At 42.0% G+C, this 23,969-nt stretch overlaps 1 protein-coding gene across 13 annotated transcripts in view; it reads right to left on the bottom strand.

Annotated features, from left to right (window-relative positions):
- PTPRT (protein tyrosine phosphatase receptor type T) overlaps positions 1-23,969 on the bottom strand; it is a 474,386-nt gene that overhangs the window by 90,959 nt on the left and 359,458 nt on the right. For 12 of the 13 annotated variants that reach the window (XM_040330466.1, XM_040330464.1, XM_040330465.1 and 9 more), the window contains 3 exons: positions 20,655-20,732; positions 20,347-20,382; positions 16,563-16,750 (listed from right to left, as the gene is read on the bottom strand). In XM_040330466.1, the coding sequence (XP_040186400.1) occupies positions 16,563-16,750; positions 20,347-20,382; positions 20,655-20,732 (302 nt within the window). The remainder of the gene's footprint in view (positions 1-16,562; positions 16,751-20,346; positions 20,383-20,654; positions 20,733-23,969) is intronic. The other variant, XM_040330472.1, reaches the window with a different exon arrangement.

The raw sequence follows: 23,969 nt of genomic DNA, 5'->3' as shown, positions 1-23,969 counted from the left end.
CCTGGAAGCTGGAAATTATTGTAGTAGGCACCGCTAGCTTACAGGTTCTGTGCTGAGCAGGTGTCCTGCTGCTTAATAAACATAGGAGGTCCCCTGCTTAGCATGGATGCCATTCAGAGAACACTTTTTCTCAATGAATGCAGTGTTCTCAAATTGGAGAAGATGGATATTTTGATGTCACAGCCCCAACCTCGGCTGTCCATCCATTCAGAGAATGGATGGAAAGTCGCTTGCCAAGCAAGCGACTTTCTATGTTTCTACTCAGTCATGGGACCTGGAAATTGGTGGAGATCAAGGTGCCTACTCCAGCTTCCACAGGGATCCTGTAGATATGGTATATGCATAATTACATTAGTCCGAGGTGGCCCAGCATAACTATGTAAAAATTGCTATAGCTGGAATTCATCTTTAAAGTGAATGTAAACCCATTTTTTTTTCTATCACAGATAGCTCTCTTTCTACTACTTTTTTTGCATGCCTGATGAGGCGTAGACTGTCATTAATTTTTATTTTTTTTACATTTTTTTTTACAATGTATATTTTTTAGTATATATTTTTTTTATAATTTATTATTATTTTTTTAATAATGCTTTCTTTTTTGGGGGGGGGTGGGGTGGTGTCAGTGTTTTTTTTATTTTTATTATTTTTACCTTTAAATATTTATTTATTACAATTTTCTTTTTTTATCACCCCTTTTGGGGGGTGGCTTTGGTGAGATATGAGGGGTCTAAACAAACCCCTGACATCGCCCCTTTGAGACAGGTGAAGGGACTGAGGACACGGATTCCCCAGTTCCTTTCTCTGCAGTCTCAACTGCACTGGATGGACTGGAGACTGTGCATTGTAACATTTACGATGCTCAGTTATGAATGGGCAGAGTCAGTGATTATTGTGCATTCAGAAAAGCAAGGGGTTGATGAATGACATATTTACCGACTCCTTCCTCCGCTCTCCATTCTGACAGATCCAGGACTAGGGGGGGGGGACCAGAGGAGGCCCGGAGAGCCCAATCTACCTATATAGCTTTCAATAAAGCAGCTGACAGTCGTGGGAGGGAGAGGAGGAGAAGCGTCTGTTTATTACTTTATTGAAAGTTATACAGTTATGATCGTGTGTGGGCCCCATCGGTGAAAAAAATAGGAACTTGTTTTAAAATCATCTGAGGCCTCGTACACGCGATCGAGGAACTCGACGGGCGAAACACATCATTTTGCTCGTCGAGTTCCTTGTTAGGCTGTCGAGGAACTCAACGTGCCAATTTTCTCCATTCCCGTCGAGGAAAAAGAGAACATGCTTTCTCTTTTCCTCGTCGAAAAATTTACACACGACCGGTTTCCTCGGCAAAAAAAAAAAACACAGCAAGTTTGTGTGTACGAGGCCTAATGGTTAAAAAAACGATAGGCCTGATGGTTAAAAAACCGATAGAAAAAAACGATCGTCTGTGGGCACGTCCATCGGTTAGAAATCCATGCATGCTCAGAATCAAGTCGACGCATGCTTGGAAGCATTGAACTTAATTTTTCTCAGCACGTCTTGTGTTTTACGTCACCGCGTTCTGACACAATTGTTTTTTTAACTGATGGTGTGTAGGCAAGACTGATGAAAGTCAGCTTCATCGGATATCTGATGAAAAAATCCATCAGACCCGTTTTCATCGGATGAACCGATCATGTGTACAGGGCATTAGATTGGAGCTTGTAATTGCCCCCACAGCTGCAACGATCATCTCTGCCTGTTACGCTATGGAGTCCAGGAGGTATCAGAATCAGAGCATTTACACAAGTACAAGTACTTGTGCAAATGCTCAGTATCGGCACTGATACTATTATTGGTGCAACCCTAATAATAATGCAAGCTTTGTTTCTGTGCTCATAATAAAGCTTTACTAATTACATTGATCCTGCCAATGCAGTAATAGTGTCGCTGATTGGTTGTTATAAGCAACAGCTCCGTTTTTCTGTCTTGTACGTCTAGGAGGATTCTTGGTAACAAATCTGCTTTTCTTCGCATATTCCTGCACTGAGAAACCTCAATGGCGTATGGGGAGCAATACTAATTACTAATGTTTTTGAATGTTAATCAGTACAAGTACCTGATTTCATAATTATATTTTGATAGGAACAATGATATTTTTCATTTGTACATGTCGCTCAAGTAATTAGAAAGGAAGCAGATTATTCAGCGAAGGCGGAACATGGCTCACACTGCTGACCTACCGATTTACTCTAGCTAGATAGGCATTTATCAACTTAGATAATAAAAATGAACACAGATCATGAAACAACTGCATATCTACGATATAAACATTCATAATTGCATCAGGCAAGTGCTCCTGTTTATGACGGTTACCGACACCTCTGGGCCAATCAATCTTAGGGAAAACATTGATTGTCTAAATGGGATCACTGTTGTTCCCTAGAGTAGGGATAAATGAAATGATTTCAGAGATATTGATTTAGCTGTGAAATTACCAGTTTTTCCAAAGTGGACACTTTCAGTTTCGCTCATTGAGTTGCTTAGGTGAAACGTACTTTGAAAATACTTGTTTTTAATTTATTTAAATGGTGTGTTTTTTGAGAAAAGTAAGTTTAAGGTAGTGTTATTTATTTCATTTATTTTTATTTGTATTTGTGTTTTTTTCCAGATTCAAATTTAATGTTTAATCAAATTTGTATTGAAATATTCATACAATTTTACAGAACAAAAAATATTTCAACATACTACACTAAAGAAATATACATTACAAAAAACATATTACTCATAAACATATACAAACCCCCTACATACACCCTTTCCAAAATAATAACCTTGATTAATTAAGTTATTATTGGGATATGTCCAACAATATATACGCTTACATGTTAGGAAAAATAGATAAAATAGACTACCCAACTACTCAGATTGCTGGACTCTTGGAGAGAATAATCATATTTAATCTCCCTCACCCCCACCAAATTATAGTCTATGGCTACTACTCCCCCTCTTCCACTCCCGCAAGGGTGTAAAACATACAAAAGCAAAAAAGGGTAAAAAGTCAGGTTAAGGCACTCATACATACTGACGACACCACGTTCATCTTAACTCTAGCCCTGATTTAAATCTTACAACCAACCCATGTATACATTTCTTATTTCAGAGGATATCCTGAACAATTTCCAAGGGAGCCAGATTTGACAACATTGTTCATATGTGTCCAATTAACGTGACAAGGACGTGTCCATCATTACAATATGGTCCATCTCCATAACCCACTCAATCAAAGGTGGAGCATGGGCTGATCACCAATGGCGCGGTATGACTGTTCTTGCTGCTGTTTGCCAATGCCTGAGAAGGCCTTTTTTAATGCTTTTATAAGAGCCCATTAAAATAGATAGAAAATAGCAGATTCAAATTTAATAGTTTTTTTTTAATACTGGCGTTACATTTTTTAATTAAATTTTTTATGTGTTTTTTCTTTCTGTTAAACAATTAAATTAATATCAATAAATTAATAAATAACAAGGCAAATAAAGTAAGAACAAATCTATGGTACAGACAGTCCCAAAGTTACAACTATCCAACTTACATACGACTCATAGTTACAAATCGAGGGAGACAACAGGAAGTGAGAGGAAGTCTACCCCTAGGATAGGAAATTTACTCCTGTAATGCTGCGTACACACGATCTGATTTTCCATGGGAAAAAACTTGGATGTTTTTTCCGACGGAATTCCGCTTAAGCTTGGCTTGCATACACACAGTCACACAAAAGTTATTTTTCGACTGCCAAGAACGCGGTGATGTACAACACTACGATGAGCCGAGAAAATGAAGTTCAATGCTTCGAATTGTTTCTGAGTATGCATTGGAATTTTGCGTGTCGGAATTGCTACAGAAAACGGAATTTCCGATAGGAATTTTTTCCGTGTGAAAATTTGAGAACCATCTTTTGTTGGCGGAAATTCCGACAGCAAAAGTCTGATGGAGTCTACACACGGTCAGAATTTCCGACCAAAAGCTCACAGAGAAGCCATTTGAACCCATTGACCCCCTAAAAAATGTACCGTATTTATCGGCGTATACCGCGCACTATTTTGCCCTGAAAATCAGGGCAAAATCGTGGGTGCGCAGTATACGCCGATACCCGCTTTCCCGCCATGAGTTTGAATACTGCGCCCGCATATAGCGAGCGCAGTACACTCGTGAATCTTCGGCCAGTCTCGGCGCCTCTCGTACTGACGTCCTGACGTCCTGAGCGTACAGGACGTCAGTGCGAGAGGCGCCCGAGCCTGCCTGAAGATTCACGAGTGTACTGCGCTCGCTATATGCGGGCGCAGTATTCAAAGTCGTGGCGGGAAACGAGCGGGAGGACGCCGCCGAAGGACGCCGGACCCGCCGAAGATGGACACCGGACCCGCCGAAGATGGACACCGGACCCGCCGAAGATGGACACCGGACCCGCCGAAGATGGACACCGGACCCGCCGAAGATGGACGCCCGACCCGCCGAAGAGGACACCCGACGAGGCCGCAGAAGGACGCCGGACCCGACGAGGCCGCAGATGGACGCCGCGCAAGACATCAAAACTGTAAGTACAAAACAAAAAAAAAACTTTTTTTCCCACAGGATTGGGGGCCACTTTGGGGGTGCGCGGTATACGCCAGAGCGCGTTATACCGCGATAAATACGGTAACTTACAACTTTAATTTTACCTTCTCCAAAGAACCCAGTGCATTTTCTCATAATGGCAAAATGTTGTCAAAATTTCCAGATTTTTGCTGAAATGTTACAGAAATTAAATCTCAGTCTTGCTTATCTTCTCAAAAAATACAATTTGGAAAAGCTAACATTGATAATGATAGGTCATTAGGGTGATTAAAGCATTTATGATGCTGGATGATAGGGTATTAAACAGGTTAAAAGAAAAGAATTATGTCCAAAACAAAGAGAGGAGTGACAGACACAGTTTTGTATAGCAAGCTTTTGTATACGAGTTCTCTCCCTAGGGCATGTTCTAATTGCCCTGAATATCCCAAATGGAGAGGAGATGGGCTCTTATTGAGCTGAGTGGGGACAGTCACTGCTCTCAGCTGTGTTACTGGGTTAATAATTGCTCAGAGCTACCAGTGAAATGCTCACGGTTAACAGAGAACAACCTCTGAACAGAGAGAGGGAATAGATAGAGGTGCTTAGGAATTAGCACTTACATAGACAGTCTTCAGGGCAGAAAAGCAAAAGGCTTTTAGTTTGATCTGACTGGGCAAAAAAGCAATTTGTAACACACTATAATCCATACTAGCCAATCAGAATAAATGTTTCACTTTGAACTATAGTAAACTGCAGTCTGTCACTATGGGCATTGTAGACTAAATGTAATTGCTGTTTCCATTAAATATAAGGTCACACATGACTAAGTGTCTTTGGACACTTGACTAGCAGACCCATATGAGCTAGTATGGACATCCTATTCCAAACCCATGGACAACAATATGGAGTTGGCCTTACTTCAACCTCTGTTCTTCTAAATAGGCTTTCCACAAAAAGTTGAAGCGTGTCTATAGACAATTGTGCTCAGTCAACAAAAAGAGCATTTGTGGGATCAAGTACTAATGTTGGATGAAAAGACCTGGTTCCCAATTAGCAACAATATGGAGCTGGCCCCACTTGTGCCTTCAACCTATGTTCTTCTGGGTAGGCTTTCCACAAAAATTTGGAGAGTGTCTGTGAACATTTGTACTGTCAACAGCAGGAGCATTTTTTGGTACTAATATTGGATGAAAAGACCTGCCTCCCAATTCGCATTCCCCAAAGGTGTTCAGTTAGAAAATGGCCAAGCAAGGTTTGAATGTAAGTGGGAGCTCTGAGAAACATATGAGTGCTGATAAACTCATATTATTTTATACTATATGACAAAAAGTTTGTGGACACCCTTTCAAGTTATTGAATTTAGGCAGGACTGTCTTTAATATTGATTTGACCCTGGGCAAACATTTTCTTGCCCCACTCATGCAATTTTGCTTCCCATCACAACATCCCAAAAACCAAACAAACACATACTTAGACACAAACCCCCAGGACCCCCTCCTCCATCATTACACAGGACCCCCTGTCCATACTATTGGCATCATTACATACGACCCCCTCCCCCATACTACCCTCATCATTTCACAGGGCCCTCTCCCTCATGCTACTCCCATGGTTACACAGGACCCCCCCCCCACAGCGATCCCACCTTGATAGGTGTCCAGAGGATATCATGCTAACACCAGGCACACCCAGTCAGTGTGACTGTGTCAGGGACTGACAGGTGTTCTCCCCGGATAAGGTTTATATTACTGAGCTGGCCAATCACTGCACAGGCAGCAGCCATAACACTGTAGCCCGCTGTCGGCTGAATCTAGGTCACAGGTGCTATAGCTATTGCTTTGCCACTGCCTAAACTCGCAAAATGCTCTTTTGGCTGAATGAGCACATATTTCTACAGAGACACTCCTAAACCTTGGGGAAAGTCTTTGCAGAAGAGTGGAGGTGTTATAGCAACAAAGGGGGGAAACTAACTCCAAATTATTGCCCACAGTTTTGAATAGGATGTCCAAAAAGGTTATACAGGTGTGATGGGTAGGTGTTCACAAACTCTTGGCCCTATATTGTATTTCAGTCTTTCTGTATTTGAGATTCATCTTGGTGGACTGATCTTTTTGAAGTTTTATGCTGGTCAAACACTAGTAGATTTTCCAACGAATGTTCATATGAAAATTCGTACAAACATTTATATGACAATTCTCAGTATATTCAATGTATGTTGTTCAAAAGTATTGCAAAATGTTGTTTGTTTTGAGCATTCAACTTTGGAATGAATGGACTTTCGTGAATGAAAACCACATACGTTGTTAGAAATTTATTTGTTTGAGAAAAACAAAATCCAACCTATGTCTTCAAATTTTTCATCACTGTGGTCAAAAGAGAATGTCTATTTGACCCCACCAATGGTTAGAAAATCAAATGAACCCTCTTAAAGCGGAGGTTCACACAAAGAGTGAACCTCCGCTTTTTGGATCCCTCCCCCTCCCTCCGGTGTCACATTTGGCACCTTTCAGGAGGGAGGGGGGCGCAAGGCTTCACTTCCTGATTCCCTCACCGAGGATGGCGGCGGAAGCAGAAGCCGAGGACCGAGAAATTGCTCAATCTCGGCTGCTGACATCGCGGGCACCCTGGACAGGTAAGTGTCCATTTTTTAAAAGTCAGCAGCTGCAGTATTTGTAGCTGCTGGCTTTAAAAAAATAAAAAAAAAACGCGTGGACCTCCTCTTTAACGCAAACATTTTTTAATGAAATCCTACTAGTGTATGGCCAGCTTTAGTAGGTTCTCTTACTATATTGCATTGCGGCATTAAATTTGAGCTTTTTTAACCTATCAAGGGCGGACACAGCTTTTGAGTTGTCAAAATGAACTCAAGGAAGAAGAATGGAAGTGTAAAAATCATTCTGACATGTCTCCTTAAAGCAGCCAATGGAGTTATTGTTTTAGTTTTATTATTGTGGAACAAAGCAAAGCAATTACTTGAAGAAGGTGCTTAGAATTGTGTGTTATACACGGACTAGCACCATGGCGCGCACGTACACGTGAGGACGCGCGCGCGCTCGTAGGTGGGGGGAGAGGATAGCAATGAGATTGCTCGGCTGCGAGGACGGACCGCGCCGATGAACGAGAGGAGGAGGAAGCACCTTTCACCCTGATGCGTCACACGCTGAGCCCCGCTGTCTATGGCACCATCAGACGCCTCTAAACTGAGCCGCGCAGCCTGCACTAAGGACGGATCAAGCAGCTGGTGAGGAGCGGAGGCAGATGAATGGAAGCAGCACGGAGATCAAAGTAAGGAGAGAAGGAGAGAGACATACAGTGTGAGGACCGAGGCTGCCGATCACGCAGATGGACACCCTAAACCACCAGTAATAAGGTCAGATCTAAGCCACTTTTTTAATGGGCAGGAAGGAGGACGGAAGCTTTGAGGTAAGGCAGGGGGGATCCCCCTTTCTGGAGAAGTAAAGGAGGGTCTGGAGGAAAACATTTGGGCCAACTTATTAAGGAGGATTGGAGAAGGTCTGCTATAAACTTAATCACTGGTATATGCTAAGTAAATGAGTATGTGATGTTTTTGGAGGTGGAGGAATATGGAGTATAAGAACTGTCTGATAAACTCTAAACCATCTGAATTGAGTACGACTGGATAAGACACCAAACACTGTATCATATTAATTGAGAGCTAATAATGATGAAAGATAACCCACCTACGCCCGTTACAAAATAATTTAAATAGCCCAAACTAACACATATGCACAGGACATAAAATCCCCATTGCAGCATACTGGGTGAATGACGGACCCACTCGCTGCTCACTATTTTTTCCTATCCACCTGAGGAGTCCAATTACTTGGGGATCCCCCTTGCTCCCCTGTACTGCGAAAGAGGGGTACGGCCACGATCACCCTGAAAGTCCTTCTACTCCCTGGCCCTAAAATAACCAGATAGGCAGATTACTTGAAGGCCTGAATCTCTGGATTCCTGCATTGGACTGGGGGAGAGGGAAGTGGGGGACGGAGGGGGGAGAGACTGTGAGGAGATCTGGAGCTCAAATACCTTCTCCCTTTTCTCTCTTCTCCCCTACAAACCCCAGAAACAGATACCTAGAAGGAGAATTGTTCTCGCCTCTCATGTTGCCAGTCCTTGACGTACATAAATACTGGGTATAGCGGTTTAATGACGGACTGATTTATGCGGCTTAAACTATCAGAACATCTGAAAACCAAGATAATATCGGTAGGTGAGGAGCCAGGAGAGGGGTGGAGAGGAGAGGGACAGAATTAAAGGAGCAAACAACAAATCCCTACAAAGTAAACATTTGGCCTAACCCAGCTTGACACGCCATACTGAGTCTTTTCCCTGACACTGGACGCTCTATTAACCCGTTGGGAATAAGAGGCCAAGCTGGGGAAGAGAATTAGAAGGAAGGTGACTAGGATGAGTAGAATGACGAGTAGATCAACAAGGGGGGGACCCCCAACTACTCCAAGCAATACAACAGCAACAAGTTCGATCAGACCATTCGTAACAAGAGGGGAAAGTCCGCGGGTCCCTGAGGCCCAGGGAGTAACAAAGCAACAACAAACGAACAAAGTCAAAAAAGCTGAAAATAAGAAACCCCAGAGTGATATCTCTAGAGAAACATCTATAGAATTAAGAGAGGAGGGACCTACAGGAAGCAGACTGGAAAGTAGCAGGGTGGATGAACGAAACGTAGACACTCAGTCCCCCTCAAAAGGAGAAATGGCGGAGATGCTGTTAAGGCTGGAAAATGTGATAAAAGGTGAAATACAGAATTTACGGACAGATTTTATCCACATGCTCTCTAGGATAGAAACAGCAGAGGAACAGATAGAGAGACAGGAGCGGGAATCAAACGCACTAAAGGTCCAGATGGATCAGATTCAATCGCAACAGAGGCATATTCTCTACAAACTGGAGGATCAGGAAAATAGAAGCCGGAGACAAAACTTAAGGATAAGATTCATACCAGAGAAGAGGGACGAGGACCTCAGGCCAATAGTGCAGAGGATATTTAACCCAATACTGGAAAGAACAACAGATAACCCAATTGGAATTGAAAGGGTCCATCGTGTGGGAAATCTGAAAAGAGCGACCCCCGAGCGAACAAGAGATGTTATAATAAAGTTCAGATTTTATGAAGATAAAGAGGCAATTTGGAAGAAGTTGAGGGGACAACCCCCGATAGTGTTTGAAGGGACGGAGCTGCAGATATTCACGGATGTTGCCCCAGAAACCCTGGCAAGGAGATGGTTGTTAAAACCGCTCTTGAAACGGATGACAGACTTGAACATTAAATATAATTGGGGGTTCCCCGCTTGCCTAATTGGAACAAAGGAAGGGAGATCTGCGACACTAAGATTTCCCGAGGATTTAAGGGAATTTTGTAGAAAGTTGGATATCCAGGTCCCTGACTTACCAGGTTGGGGGTAGGGGGGGGGCGGGGATGGGAAGGTGAGGGGGGGAGAATGGAAACTCCCCCCCTCCCCCCTCTCCCTTGTTTCCCCTAGTTTCCCGTTCCTGTCTGCGCGTTTTACGTTTTTTTTTTGTTGCCTTTTCCTCTTTTGCCCTTTTTTATCCTCTGCTTGGGCTCTCCTCTGACCTCGGGCTGGGGCTTTGTCCCCTCCCCCCCCCTCCCGGGTGGAAAACCGGGAGGGGGGGAGGCAATCTCAGACCCCCACCCAGAGCGATCTGGACCAAGATATGGAAGATGGTCCAGAGGCCTTTAATAGGCCAAATAGGGGGGAGGGAGGGAGGGGGGGAAGAGATGGGAAGGAGGGAGGGATGGGTTGGGGGGGGGGGGGGGGGGGGGGGGGGGGGGGGAGGGGAGGGAAGGGGGGAAGATATCCTATCTCACCAAAACAAGCGGAAGAAACTGTAACCAACAACCAAGATGCCGGTAATTAAATGCCTATCTTATAATGTAAAAGGCCTCAATAGTCCATCGAAGAGACATAAGGTACTAAAGGAATTAAAGAGGTACAGGTCAGATGTTGTCCTCCTGCAGGAAACCCATCTTACATTGGGATCAAACATAAAGCTATATTCCCCTGACTTCCCCATATGGTACTACGGTGACACCATTTCTAAAAGGGCCAGAGGGGTAGCAATTGGGATAGCTAAGGGGATTAGGTTTGTGTTAACAGACCGAATGACAGACCCAGAAGGGAGATTCCTCTTTTTAAGGGGAAAACTAGAGGAGGAGGAATATACCCTTGTAAACATATATGCACCGAATACCTCCCCGATGAAATACCTCCAGGGAATCCTGGGGAAATTAAAAGATTTCAGGAGGGGAAAGACAATATTGGGAGGAGACTTTAATTTTTGTATGGACACAAAGGCCGATAAAACACACCAAACATTAGAGACTCAAGAAAGGCAACTGAGAAAGGTAAAAGGTTGCCTACATAGAAGCCAATTAGTAGACACATGGAGGATCTTTAACCCAAGCAAACGAGATTATACATTTTATTCTCACGTACACGAAAGTTACTCTCGGATCGATCACATTTTCATTGAGCATAGAATGTTAGATGCGGTGGTCGAGACAAAAATAGAGACCATGACGATTTCCGACCATGCCCCAATCAGTATATCCATAAATATTATAGGCAATCAAAGGACCTACCCAAATTGGAGACTAAATGAGAAACTACTAATAGAAGAAAAAAGTTTAATGAGGGTTAAAAAAGAATTAGAGGAATATTTCAAGATAAACAAGACAGACGAAATTTCGGCAGCAACATTATGGGACGCCCATAAGGCGGTGATTAGAGGGGTGTTAATCTCCGAAGGGGCAAGGAGGAAAAAAGAAATGAACAGTAAGAAAGAAAAATTAGTTGATGAGATCTTCAATTTGAAACTAACACATAAGAAAAATGGCAAACAACGAGATATTTATCTGGACCTAGTTAATAAGCGGAACGAACTTAAAGAACTTATTGATCGGGAAACAAGAAGGGAATTTAACTTGGTGGCAAGGGAGAGATATAGGTGGGGAAATAAAACAAGCAAACATCTTGCCCGGATGGTACAAAAAAAGAAATCAAGGAATTATATAGATAAAATTAAAAACGAAAAAGGAGAGGTCTTGCATACAACAAAAGATATTGCTGAAACATTCAGATTATATTATGAAAAATTATACTCAGTAGAACAAAAAAGCTGGCAAAAAGGGGAGAAAGACAAAAAAATCTCAGCATTTTTAGAAGAAGCAAGGTTATCAAAAGTCAGTCAAATAGATGCACAGGGGATGGACAGGCAAATAACGGAAAACGAAATTAGAGTAGCATTATCAAGCTCTGCCTCAGGTAAAAGTCCGGGGCCAGACGGCTTTACAGTAATGTATTACAAAAAATTTAAGGAGATACTTCTGCCAAGGCTATGCCAGTATTATAATGGGCTTGGAAAGGAGTACGAACTAAGTAAAGAGGCATCGGAAGCAACTATCACCGTTATCCCTAAGGAAGGGAAGGACATCGGAAACTGTTCAGGATACCGGCCGATATCTCTGCTTAATACAGACTTAAAACTGTTTGCAAAGGTATTGGCCGGGAGAGTTAAACAGGAAATGGCAAGATTGGTGTACCCGGATCAGACGGGTTTTGTCCAGGGAAGAGAGGGGAGAGACAATGGGGTTAGAACACTGTTAGTCCTCCGGAAAATGAAGGCGACGGGGTCCCCAGCTCTACTTCTGTCGATAGACGCAGAAAAAGCGTTTGATAGGGTAGACTGGGGACTCATGTTGCTCACCCTGAAGGAAATGGGGTTTGGACAGAGGATGATGGAGTGGATTGGCACTCTCTACAGGTCCCCCACGGCCAAAATAAAAATAAATGGAAGTCTCTCTCAAACCTTCTTAATGAAGAACGGTACAAGGCAAGGGTGCCCTCTATCGCCATTACTGTTCGTGCTCGCATTGGAACCCCTGCTGGCTAGGATCAGAAACTCTCAAAAAATAAAAGGGGTTAAAATAGGAGAGGAAGAACATAAACTTGCAGCTTTTGCAGACGACGTCCTCTTCTATTTAATGGAACCCAAAACATCAATCCCAAACCTTCTAAACCTTTGTAGCGAATACGGAGAAATCTCAAACTTTAAATTAAACATCACAAAAACGGAGATTATGAGTATAAACATAAGCAAGATAGAAGAACAACTCCTGAAAATGAAGTACAAATTTGCTTGGGTGAAAGAACTCAAATACCTAGGAATACTGCTAGCAAAATCTACTAGGGAGATGTATACGATAAATTTTATCCCTTTATTAAATGAAATTAAGACAGAAACAAAAAGGGTGGAAAACAGGGCAATATCATGGATAGGACGAATTAGTTACTGCAAAATGGTCATTCTGCCAAAAATTTTATATAAGTTCCAGATGATCCCCATTGCCCTCCCCGGGTCATTGTTCTCGGCCCTTAGAAAATTAATAATGAATTATATATGGAGAAATAAGAAGCACAGGATAGCACTTCAGACCCTAAAACAACCAAAAAAAAAGGGTGGATTAGCGGTCCCAGATGTCAAAAGATACTATGAGGCGGTGATATTAACAAGAGTGGTGGAGTGGGCCAGGGCTAGCAAAGAAAAAAGGTGGGTCAGTGTAGAAAATAAATTGTCACAGGCAAGGTTAGATAAGATAATTTGGAACCCTCCACAATTTAGGACAATAGATAAAAACGCACACGAGATAACTAAAAATGCACTTAAAGTTTGGGACACGGTCTATAAAAAAATTATGAAAGAGTACAATTCACCCCTTATATCACTAAAGAATAATGATTATTTTGCACCAGGTAAAACACAAGTGGGGGGAAATTGGATTAAAATGGACACCATACAATTAAGGGATATAATGAAGGAAGGGCACATTTTAACACTACAGGAGTTGAAATTAAAAAACTCTTTCCTGGAAATTAATGAATGGAGATATCGGCAACTAAACCATTTTATCCAAGACCTCCCACACCCACTGAGGTCGGGAGATCAGTTATTGGAATTGGAAAAAATATGCTCTACAAAAAAGGCCAGAGGAACTATCTCGGGACTATATAAGATGTTACTGAAGATGGAAGAGCAGAACATACCCCCATTCATTAAAAAATGGGAAAGGGAACTAGGGACACATCAGGATAGGACCACAATAGAGAAAATGCTGACCCTGACACACTCCTCCGCGGTGGATAGCCGCACAGCAGAGATGTGTTTTAAATGCATAGCCGGATGGTATATGACACCAGACAAATTAAAAAAGTTTAAAGAGGGACAGACTGGAGAGTGCTGGAGGGGATGCGGCTTACCAGGAAATATGGCGCACCTGTGGTGGGGATGCCCTAAGATAAGGAGGTACTGGGAAAAAATATTGGCCTGCGTCGAAGAGATTACAAAGAAAAAGATAAAGATGGACCCTTGGGTCGTCCTGTTCCACGGGGGGGAAGAAGGCATTAAAAGTTATAAAAAATCACTAGTACCACACCTATTGAATGCTGCCAAAAGATTAATTCCAAGGGGCTGGCAAGAGGTGGAATGCCCATCGATCTGGGAATGGATCGATGCGGTTGAAGAAACGTATAGAATGGAGGAACTGCAGGAGGACATGGAGGGTAATAACATATTACAAAATATGAAATGGGAAAATTGGAGAACTTTTAAGAAATCGTGGAGTTACGCGGAAAAATTAAGAGAAGACACTTAAGGCCATTATAGAAAAATCAGAGAGAAGTAGAGGTATAAGGAGATTGTTTTGGTGAGATAGGAGGGGGGGGGGGGAGGGACGGGTAAGGGGAGGTGAAGTACTAAGGGAAAACTTTTGTATATGCCCAGCAAAAGAAGTCAAAAATGTACTCAAGAAAATAATATAATATATATACAATAAAAAAAAATAAAAAAAAAAAAAAAAAAAATATAAAAGTGGAAAACAAAACAAAAACAACTAGCATAAAAAAACAGAGACACTAATGATGTAAAACCGAAATAGAGATGCAATGGGCTGGTACGCAGAACATGAGCATGTAAATGCACACTCTATGAGGTGGAGTCTGAAGTAACAAAAAAAAAAAAAAAAAAAAAAAAAAAAAAAAAAAAAAGAATTGTGTGTTATAGTGTATTATTAAAGAACGTACAGAGTTGGTGAATGAAGTATGTGTAGCGGGCTGAATAGAGAAATCGTGGAAAGAGGAATATGTGTGAAGTAAGATAATGGAACTTGGAATTGTAGATATTCCATTGTAGAGCATTGCAGGTAGAAGACATTTATGTAGTGCAGCTGGGTGGAGCCTGAAGGTATCGGGCTAAGCCTGGGTACACAGGTTGAAAATCGCCCAAAAACGGTTGATTTGGCTGGAACCGAATGACTTTAGACCCAAGTGTACAGCTGTCTATCCTACAGAAGCAGGTCTGATAGCTACTAATTAGCCATTCCTATTTTAATAAAGAAGTTGACTGTTTGATGTAGGCAACACAAACAGTTTACCTTTAAAGCAAACCATTATCATATTTAAAGAAATTAACACTGATGCCGCGTACACACTATCGGAAATTCCGTCAAGAAAACTGTGGATTTTTTTCAGACGGAATGTTGGCTCAGACTTGTGTTGCATACACACGGTCACACAAAATTCCGACCGTCAAGAACGCGGTGACGTACAACACTACAACAACTTGAGAAAAATTAAGTTCAATGATTCCAAGAATGCGTCAAATTGATTCCGAGCATGCATGTTTTTTTGCGCATTGAAATTGCATACAGACGATTGTCGGAAAAATTGAGAACCTGCTCTCAAATTTTTGCTGTCGAAAATTCCGACAGAAAAAGTCAGATGGAGCCTACACACGGTCGGAATTTCTGACCAAAAGCTCACATCAAACTTTTTCTTGTCGGACATTCCGACCGTGTGTACGCCGGATTAGTAGAATTGCCATTCAGGGTACAGTACAGTGGGTATTCAGGATTCCCTAAATTCTGGGGTGAATTTATATACAAATATCCATCTGCTTTCCTGCTCAAAGGTCTAGTCACACCAACTCTCTCCTTACTACTGGCTTATCGCTATATTGGACAACCTTCCTAACCAAGAGTCACGTGCTGAAGGCAGGAGAGGGCAGGGGCAGGCTCTCAATAATTGTATAGTGGAGCACCCTAGAATTTAGGGGACCAGGGTTATTTTACAACAATTGTGTAGCCCACCTGGAGGTAGTTGTTATACTTCACAACTGTTAGTTTTTATTGTTTATGATGGACACATTTGCTTTACAGCACTGTTGATTGTGGTTATTGGTTCTCACACTTCTTCCCTCCCACTCAGTGTCCTGATACTCCTATCCCCCCAATCCCTTCAGCTCCAATGCTGTCTCCATACTAATCTGTAATAGAGATCAGATGGAATTCCAAGGCACATGCCACCCGCCTATCTCCATTAGGAATGAAACAGAAGATACAGCGTGAAAGCCAGTTGGAACAAAGGAAGGAAGATCATTTAAATAGTTGACAGTGATGTTCAAAACAGACCTATTTACATCATTTTTTAATTCCTGCAGTATAAAGCATTGATATATTACATAGCACTTTACCTATTATAAAGAAGCATACATATCATTCATGTGGAACTAAACAAAGTGGTGAAAGGCGCAGCAGCTGGTGCAGCTTGCGTGATTCATTGACCCTGTGGGAAGTACATCAGTTAGTATAGATGGCTATTCTCTATCAGTGCAAATCAAATTGCAACACGGCATGTTATAATATATTGGTTTCAGTGCGGAGTCTATAAGCCTGTACGTATAAGAATGGAACATTCCCTACAGAGTTCAACAAACCATACACAGTGCACCACTTCAGGTCTAATCACCCGCTGCTGAATGCCTTGTCATTTCTATTCTTGAACATTGTTATCTGCCTACACGTAGGTGCACATATCTTAGGCATCATGTTGTTGAGAGAACCAACAAATGGGAAAAAAAAGCCTAAAAGTGTAACCTACCTCATACTCTTCTTTAAATCCATACCCTTGTCCCCTCTTCATCTGAGTTATGTGTTGTAAAAGGTCCGCTACACGGATGGCTGGCTGTAGCTGCCCACGAGGATACGCCATCTCCAGTGGCTCACATGTCCGGTAGGGGTGAGTCTGTATGGTCAGTGTCGGCTGATTCAGCTCTACATGGCTGTTGTCTGTGAAAGAAACAAAGGTTAGGGATGAGTAAAATGTCCAACATTTGCAATATTGCAAGATTTTATAGCAACCTAAAATATTTTAACACTGAATTCACACTTGCTTGTACAGTCTTTTCACATTTTTTGAAGCCTGTATTTGTGTACCTTTTTTCCCTTTTGTCCCCATTGTGCTGGCGTGGTTGCGGTACCCCAGGTACCCTTAGCACACATTCTTTGGACATGCAATAGCATTCGCAGTTTCTGGTGGAAAACGTTTAAATTGATATTGGAAGTTACTGGTATTATTAGCACAGCAAATTCTGCCCTAGCCCTACATAATATTGGCATTGACCAATTTCCACACCAATTTCGCAGAACAGTAGCTAACATTTTACTTTCAGCCAAACTAATCCTCACTAGACATTCAGAGCAAAACTTGGCTCTTAATTCATCAGAGGTTGTGAATGTTACTCAACAACACTATGGCCCGGATTCACGTAGCACTTACGCCGACGTATCTACAGATACGCCGCGTAAGTGTAAATGTGCGCCGTCGTATCTATGCGCCGTGCCTATAGAACTAGAAACGCCTGAAAATAGGCATCCTCCGACCGACGTAACTTTCCTATGCCTGCGTATCTTGGGCGCATATTTATGCTGGCCGCCTCATTGCAAATATGCAAATGAGGGAGATACGGCGATTCTCGAACGTACGTGCGCCCGGCGCATAATATACGTGGTTTGCGTAAGGCTTACGTCCGGCGTACAGTTATTCCCTATCTATGAGGCGCAACTCATGCAAAGGTATGGACCAGGGAACAGCCGTCGTATTTTACGTCGTTTACGTAGTAGTACGTGAATAGGGCTGGGCGTAGGTTACGTTCACGTCATAGGCATTGAGCCCTCGTATCTTAGGAAGTATATTCAACGTGATTCTGAGCATGCGCACTGGGATACATCCACGGGACGGTGCATGTGCTGTTCGTTTGGCCCATCATTTGCATGGGGTCACGCTTCATTTAAATGGATCACGCCCACTTCCACCTACTTTGAATTAGGCCGGCTTACGCCTAGGATTTTACGTTACGCCGGCGCAACGTTGGGAGCAAGTGCTTTGTGAATATTGTGTTTGCCTCTCTGTGTTACGTTGGCGTAGCGCATATGAGATGCGCTACGCCGGCAGAAATATGCGCCGATGTATGTGAATCCGGGCCTATATGTATAAAAAATCTTTGATTCCACACTTAAGTTCTCTCCGTGCCTACAAACACAATTGGGGACGTAGGCCTCCTGGTATCCACCTTAGGACCCAGGGCACCCTCGGTCTAAGATTCTATAATGTCTCTTTTATAATGTCTCTTGCATTGCCTTCTTGCTTCTTTGTCTAAGTTGCCATAATACTGCTAATAAGTGCCTTGTAAGTAAAAGTCAAGAATTGCCTAAATACACAGACTCACTATTCTGTTCTACCTGTTTGAACATGATGTTACTTTGAACATTTTGTATTGTAATTAGCGGCTGCATCCCCAATTCTGTGATTGTTCTTTTTATTTACAAAATGAATAAAAATGATTGAACTAAAATAACATTAAAATATAGCAAAACAAAAAAGCAAAAAATAAATAAAAAATTATCACATCTACTGTACGTAACCATGATCAGGGATAACAGATTAGGGATGATGCGATTTAAAAAAAAAAATTATGAATGAATTTAGAAATTGGAAATTGTTTTTGGCAACTTTGGCTTTGTTGGCTTCTGGGTCACACTGTACAAAGATTTTGAGTATAGAGGCGTTGAGATCTAAAGTAGTCTATTCACAAGTCTAAAGTGTACTGCCAATTGACTTCTAGTGGTAAATATGAAGTTATTTCTATGCAATAGTTTATATTTATCTATCCTGAGCATAATGAAAAATGTAAAAATATACACAAACACCATAAATCACGTAAAAAAAACCTCAAGGCAACGCATATTTTCATAGCCACTGCCCAGCATGTGAAGCTGACTTTGAGAGTCTCTCTAATCTGGTTCTTCTTTCATCACTCCTCAGAAACAACATAGGCAAAGAACTAGGGGCCAGATTCACATACAAATGCGTTACGCTGTGGAGGCGTAACGTATCCCATTTACGTTACACCGCCGCAAGTTTACAGCGTAAGTGCCTGATTCACAAAGCACTTACCTGTAAACTTGCGGCGGCGTAGCGTAAATCCGCTCGGCGCAAGCCCGCCTAATTCAAATGGGGCGGGGACCATTTAAATTAGGCGCGTTCCCGCGCCGAACGTACTGCGCATGCTCCGTCCCTAAAATTTCCCGATGTGCATTGCGCTAAATGACGTCGCAAGGACGTCATTGGTTTCGACGTTAACGTAAATGGCGTCCAGCGCCATTCACGGATGACTTACGCAAACGACGTGAAATTTAAAATTTCGACGCGGGAACGACGGCCATACTTAACATTGGCTAGGCCACCCTTAGTTTTACGCCGCGTATCTCTACGGAAACTACGTAAATTTAGAGCGACGGGCAAAGCGGACGTTCGTGAATCGGCGTAACTAGTCATTTGCATATTCTACGCCGACCGCAATGGAATCGCCACCTATCGGCCGGCCTAGAATTGCAGCCTAAGATCCGACGGTGTAAGTCAATTACACCTGTCGGATCTTAGGGCTATCTATGCGTAACTGATTCTATGAATCAGGCGCATAGATACGATAATCGTATCTCATAGATACGACGGCGTATCAGGAGATACGCCGTCGTATCTCTTTTGTGAATCTGGCCCAAGGTGTCTATTAAAATTAAAGTGCACTCAAAATGCCAACAGTGACTGCTTGACCACCTGGAGTCCAGTAGAGATACTACACATGAGCTACTTGATTCCTGAACAACATACTCAAAGAGGCGCTGGGAACTTTTAGGCTGGGTTCACAATATTGCGAGTTGGATGCGGGATCCCCGCATCCAATATGCAATAGCAGGAGAACGTGAATGACTCTCTATGGAGCCGGTTCACATATCTCCGATGCGGCACCGGTGTGAATTTGCACAGGAGCCCTGTGCGTCTTTTGGTCCATTTTAGGTCCGAATTCAGCCCAAAATGTGGGCTGAAATTGGACCTGAAACGGTCAACCAGGACGCACTGGACCCCTGCTGGGAGCTGCATCAGCATTAGGTGTGAACGAAGCCTTAGACTTGCATGTAAAATCAGATGAAGGAAAACAAAGCTCAATAGCTCTGGCCAGGCGGCTTTCACTCAGCTAGGCATCCCTCGATGGACACCCAATAGTAACCCAAGCCATATAAATACAGTAAGGAGCACCAGGCCAAAATTGGATAAAAAAAATCGTTTGGAGAGGTGTCCTCATAATTTTGGCCATATATTAGGTATGATGATAGACAGGTACCCACCAACATTTAGGCATATAATGCATTTCCATTATCCATAAACCATTGTATTGAGGGTAACTTAATTGAACAAGCTGAATTTAGAAGCTGATCGGCTACCATGCACAGCTGCACCAGATTGTGCCTGCTCCAGTTTTAGTAAATCAACCCTACAGTGCTCAGTACAATAACTTGCTACTTAAAAGCATTTATTTTTTATTTACCTAGAAGGGTTGAAGAAGGGACGGTGTCTGAAGAAACTGAGGAGCAGATGAGTCCCAAGGAACATGTGGAAGTAGAGGAAAGAATAAAAAAGAAAACAAAATTAGACCCTGGTTGCTTAAACATGTTCTCATCTCACGGTTCACTGACAGATACAGTGAATTAATGCTAGAATTTTAAACTACTCATTGTAAATTCTATTCTCTCATTAATATACAGCATACAGTTTCACCAACTGAGAGATACATTTCTGATGACAACCTTGATGACTTGCAATGACATCTAGGTTATGCTTGAGTAGAAGCCCTACCTGAGTAGCAGGAATTGAGCAAGGATTTGCCCTGCAGGTTTTTGCTTTGTACAGAGAAGGAGCAGGGTGAGGAAGTGCCTGCAGGAAAACAGGTTAGAGGTCAGCCTACCTGAGGAAGACCCAGACATCCCTACAAATAATGTCACCTTATCTAAAACCTGTCAATAGTTGGACCAAGTCAAATATCTTTGGCATATCATACCACAATCGCTTACAAAGGGTTATATTTCAGTAGGCTATCTATCAGGATTTTTGGCCTGGTGGAAAGAAATGTTGTTTACATCATCATGCTGCTCTCTGTTACTCTATCTACTTTCCTGACTCTAAAACCTTGTCACATGATCATGTATGTTAGTAGACTTCCTTGAAGTGTATTTTTTAAACTTTTTTGGACAAAACAGAGAATGGATAAAAAAACTGCCAAACTTTTTTGCCATCCCATTGAAGCCTCGTACACACGACCGAGAAACTCGACAGGCTCGTTTTGCTCGTCGAGTTCCTTGTTAGGCTGTCGAGGATCTCGGCGAGCCAAATTTCCCCATTCCCGTCGAGGAAAAAGAAGACATGCTCTATTTTTGGCTCGACGAGATCCTTGACAGTTTCCTCGTTGAAAAGTGTACACACGACCGGTTTCCTCGGCAAAAAAAACAAAACAGCAAGTTTCTTGCTGTTTTTTGTCGAGAAACTTGGTCGTGTGTACAAGGCCTGAGGAGAGTTAACTTCAAATCTTGTGGACAATAAGTGAGAAGATCTCTCCAAAGGGAGGAAAATCCTCTTTTAGATAGTATTCACTGGAAGAGGAGTTCCTATTTGAAGTTTTCCCCAATGTTGGATTTTTTCCTTACTTATGCCCTGTACACACGATGGGTTCGTCTGATGAAAACGGTCCGATGGACCGTTTTCATCGGACGAAGCGATCGTGTGTGGGCCCCATCGTTTTTTTTCCCATCGGTGAAAAAACGTAAAAGTTTTAAAATGATCTGATGGTTAAAAAAACGAAAAAAAAAAAACGATCGTCTGTGGGCAAGTCCATCGGTTAAAAATCCACGCATGCTCAGAATCAAGTCGACGCATGCTCGGAAGCATTGAACTTCATTTTTCTCAGCACGTCGTAGTGTTTGACGTCACCGCGCTCTGACACGAACGGATTTTTAACTGATGGTGTGTAGGCAAGACTGATGAAAGTCAGCTTCATCGGATACCCGATGGAAAAATCCATCGGTCCACTTACATCGTATGAACCGATCGTGTGTACGTGGCATTAGAGTCTCACAGACAATGGTCACCAGGACAAACAGAAAGGGTGGATCTCCTAAGTTGGGACACAGACAGCTATTAAAACGACAAGGATTCTAACTATATTTAAGGCTACAAAAACTGTTTTTGCTTTAGATCAGGGGTGTCAACCTACGGCTATGAATCCCAGGTCTGATAGGGATTTTAGGTAAGCAACTTTGCTTCTTTTTTCCCCTGTGTATAATTTTTCTGTTGTTTTTATGTATGAGACTGTATTTTTGATTTTATACATTGTATAGTTGTCTGACCAAATTATTAATTGATGGCAGACATTCTCCTGACGAACATGTGCGGCCACAGAAAAATGTACAGTAAAACCTTGGTTTGAGAGTAACTTGGTTTGAGAGCTTTTTGCAAGACAAGCAAAATGTTTTAATAAATTTTGCCTTGATATACAAGCGATGTCTTGATATAAGAGTAGCATCATGTCACAACTGAGTATAAAAAAGAAGAGAGGAGCCTCTAAGTGTAGGAATATGATTACATTTAATGAAGGTACAACATTTAGCAACTTATTGCTTCACTTAGAGGTGCCTCTCTTCTCTTTTATACCCTGTAAAAAAATGATTTGATATACAAGTGCTTTGGATTACAAGCATGTTTCTGGAACGAATTATGCTCCCAAACCAAGGTTTTACTGTACATGGACATTTATAAGTTTTATCTTCCCAAAGAAAAATATCACACTCTTTACAATTACTCATATTCATGGCAACAGTTTTCGACAGCACCTATACTTGTGAGCAACTATTTTTAAGGATGGAGCACACAAAATGAAAAAAAATTAGAACCAAAATATATAAAGAACAAATTGAAAAATCCATTGAGAATTGCTACTACCTCCACTGAACCAGATATTAATGTGTTAGGCCTCGTACACACGATAGGTTAAACAGAGGACAACGGTCTGATGGACCGTTTTCATCGGTCAAAACCGATCGTGCGTAGGCCCCATAGATTATTTAATCATCGGTTAAAAAAGAGCCAACTAGCTTTAAATTTAACCGATGGATTCCTAACCGATAGGTCAAAACCAATCGTTAGTAGGCACGACCATCGGTTAAAAATCCACGCATGCTCAGAATCAAGTCGACGCATGCTTGGAAGCATTGAACTTCGTTTTTTTCAGCACATCGTTGTGTTTTACATCACCGCGTTCTGACATGATCGGTTATTTAACCGATGGTGTGTGGGCGCCACGGACCATCAGTCGGCTTCATCGGTTAACCGATGACAACGGTCCTTCAGCCTGTACGAGGCTTGAGTTTATCAAAAACAGTGTCAAATATCGCACTCGTTTTATGTTGCCCTCTTTTACTTTTATAATAAAAAATATTACAATTTGTATTTAGTTTTATTACTTATTACCTATAGATAGGTACATTATCTATAACAGTGATGGTTAACTTGTGATCTACCCAACTTTTTCTGCTCATCAGCTCTACTTATTGTTAGTGTATTTTATGTGTGGCCCAAGACAATTCCTTTTCCCAGGAAGGCCAAAAGGTTGGACACTCCTGGTTTAGATAAACTTAAAAAGTGAAGGTCACTAGAAGACACAGCAAGAAAAATGCATAGTCGCAGGGGGCTCAACATGGTATGTTTACTGTAAATGGTATTTGGCAATACAGCCCTAACAATAAAACTTTGCAGCAAATATCAGGAAAGAATCACTGTTTTAAAAGATTTTTAAAGCATACCTCTCTTCAACTTATTTTAGTTATTGATTAGATTGCGGAAGAGTTAGAGAGTGCCATCTTTTTGCTGCGGTCTACCTGGGGAAATTCTCCCTCTTTGTCCTGGTAACCATTGTCACAGGGAAAAAAAATGGTAACTGGTAAATCCAAAATTTCAATTGATATCAGAACACTAGGGAGCAATGTCCCAATGTGAACACCTGTTCTGGTAAAAATTGCCTATAAGGTGATTTGCCCTCACTTTAGAGAGTGTTTAGTAGACAGTAAGATAAGGAAAATCTCCCTATCAGTCCATAAATATATAAAAAAAATCAACTGAACT

Source organism: Rana temporaria, chromosome 12 (assembly GCF_905171775.1).
Source record: "Rana temporaria chromosome 12, aRanTem1.1, whole genome shotgun sequence".
NCBI lineage: Eukaryota > Metazoa > Chordata > Amphibia > Anura > Ranidae > Rana > Rana temporaria.
Note: the sequence above shows the minus strand (reverse complement) of the source record. Positions and strands in the feature narration are given on the sequence as shown.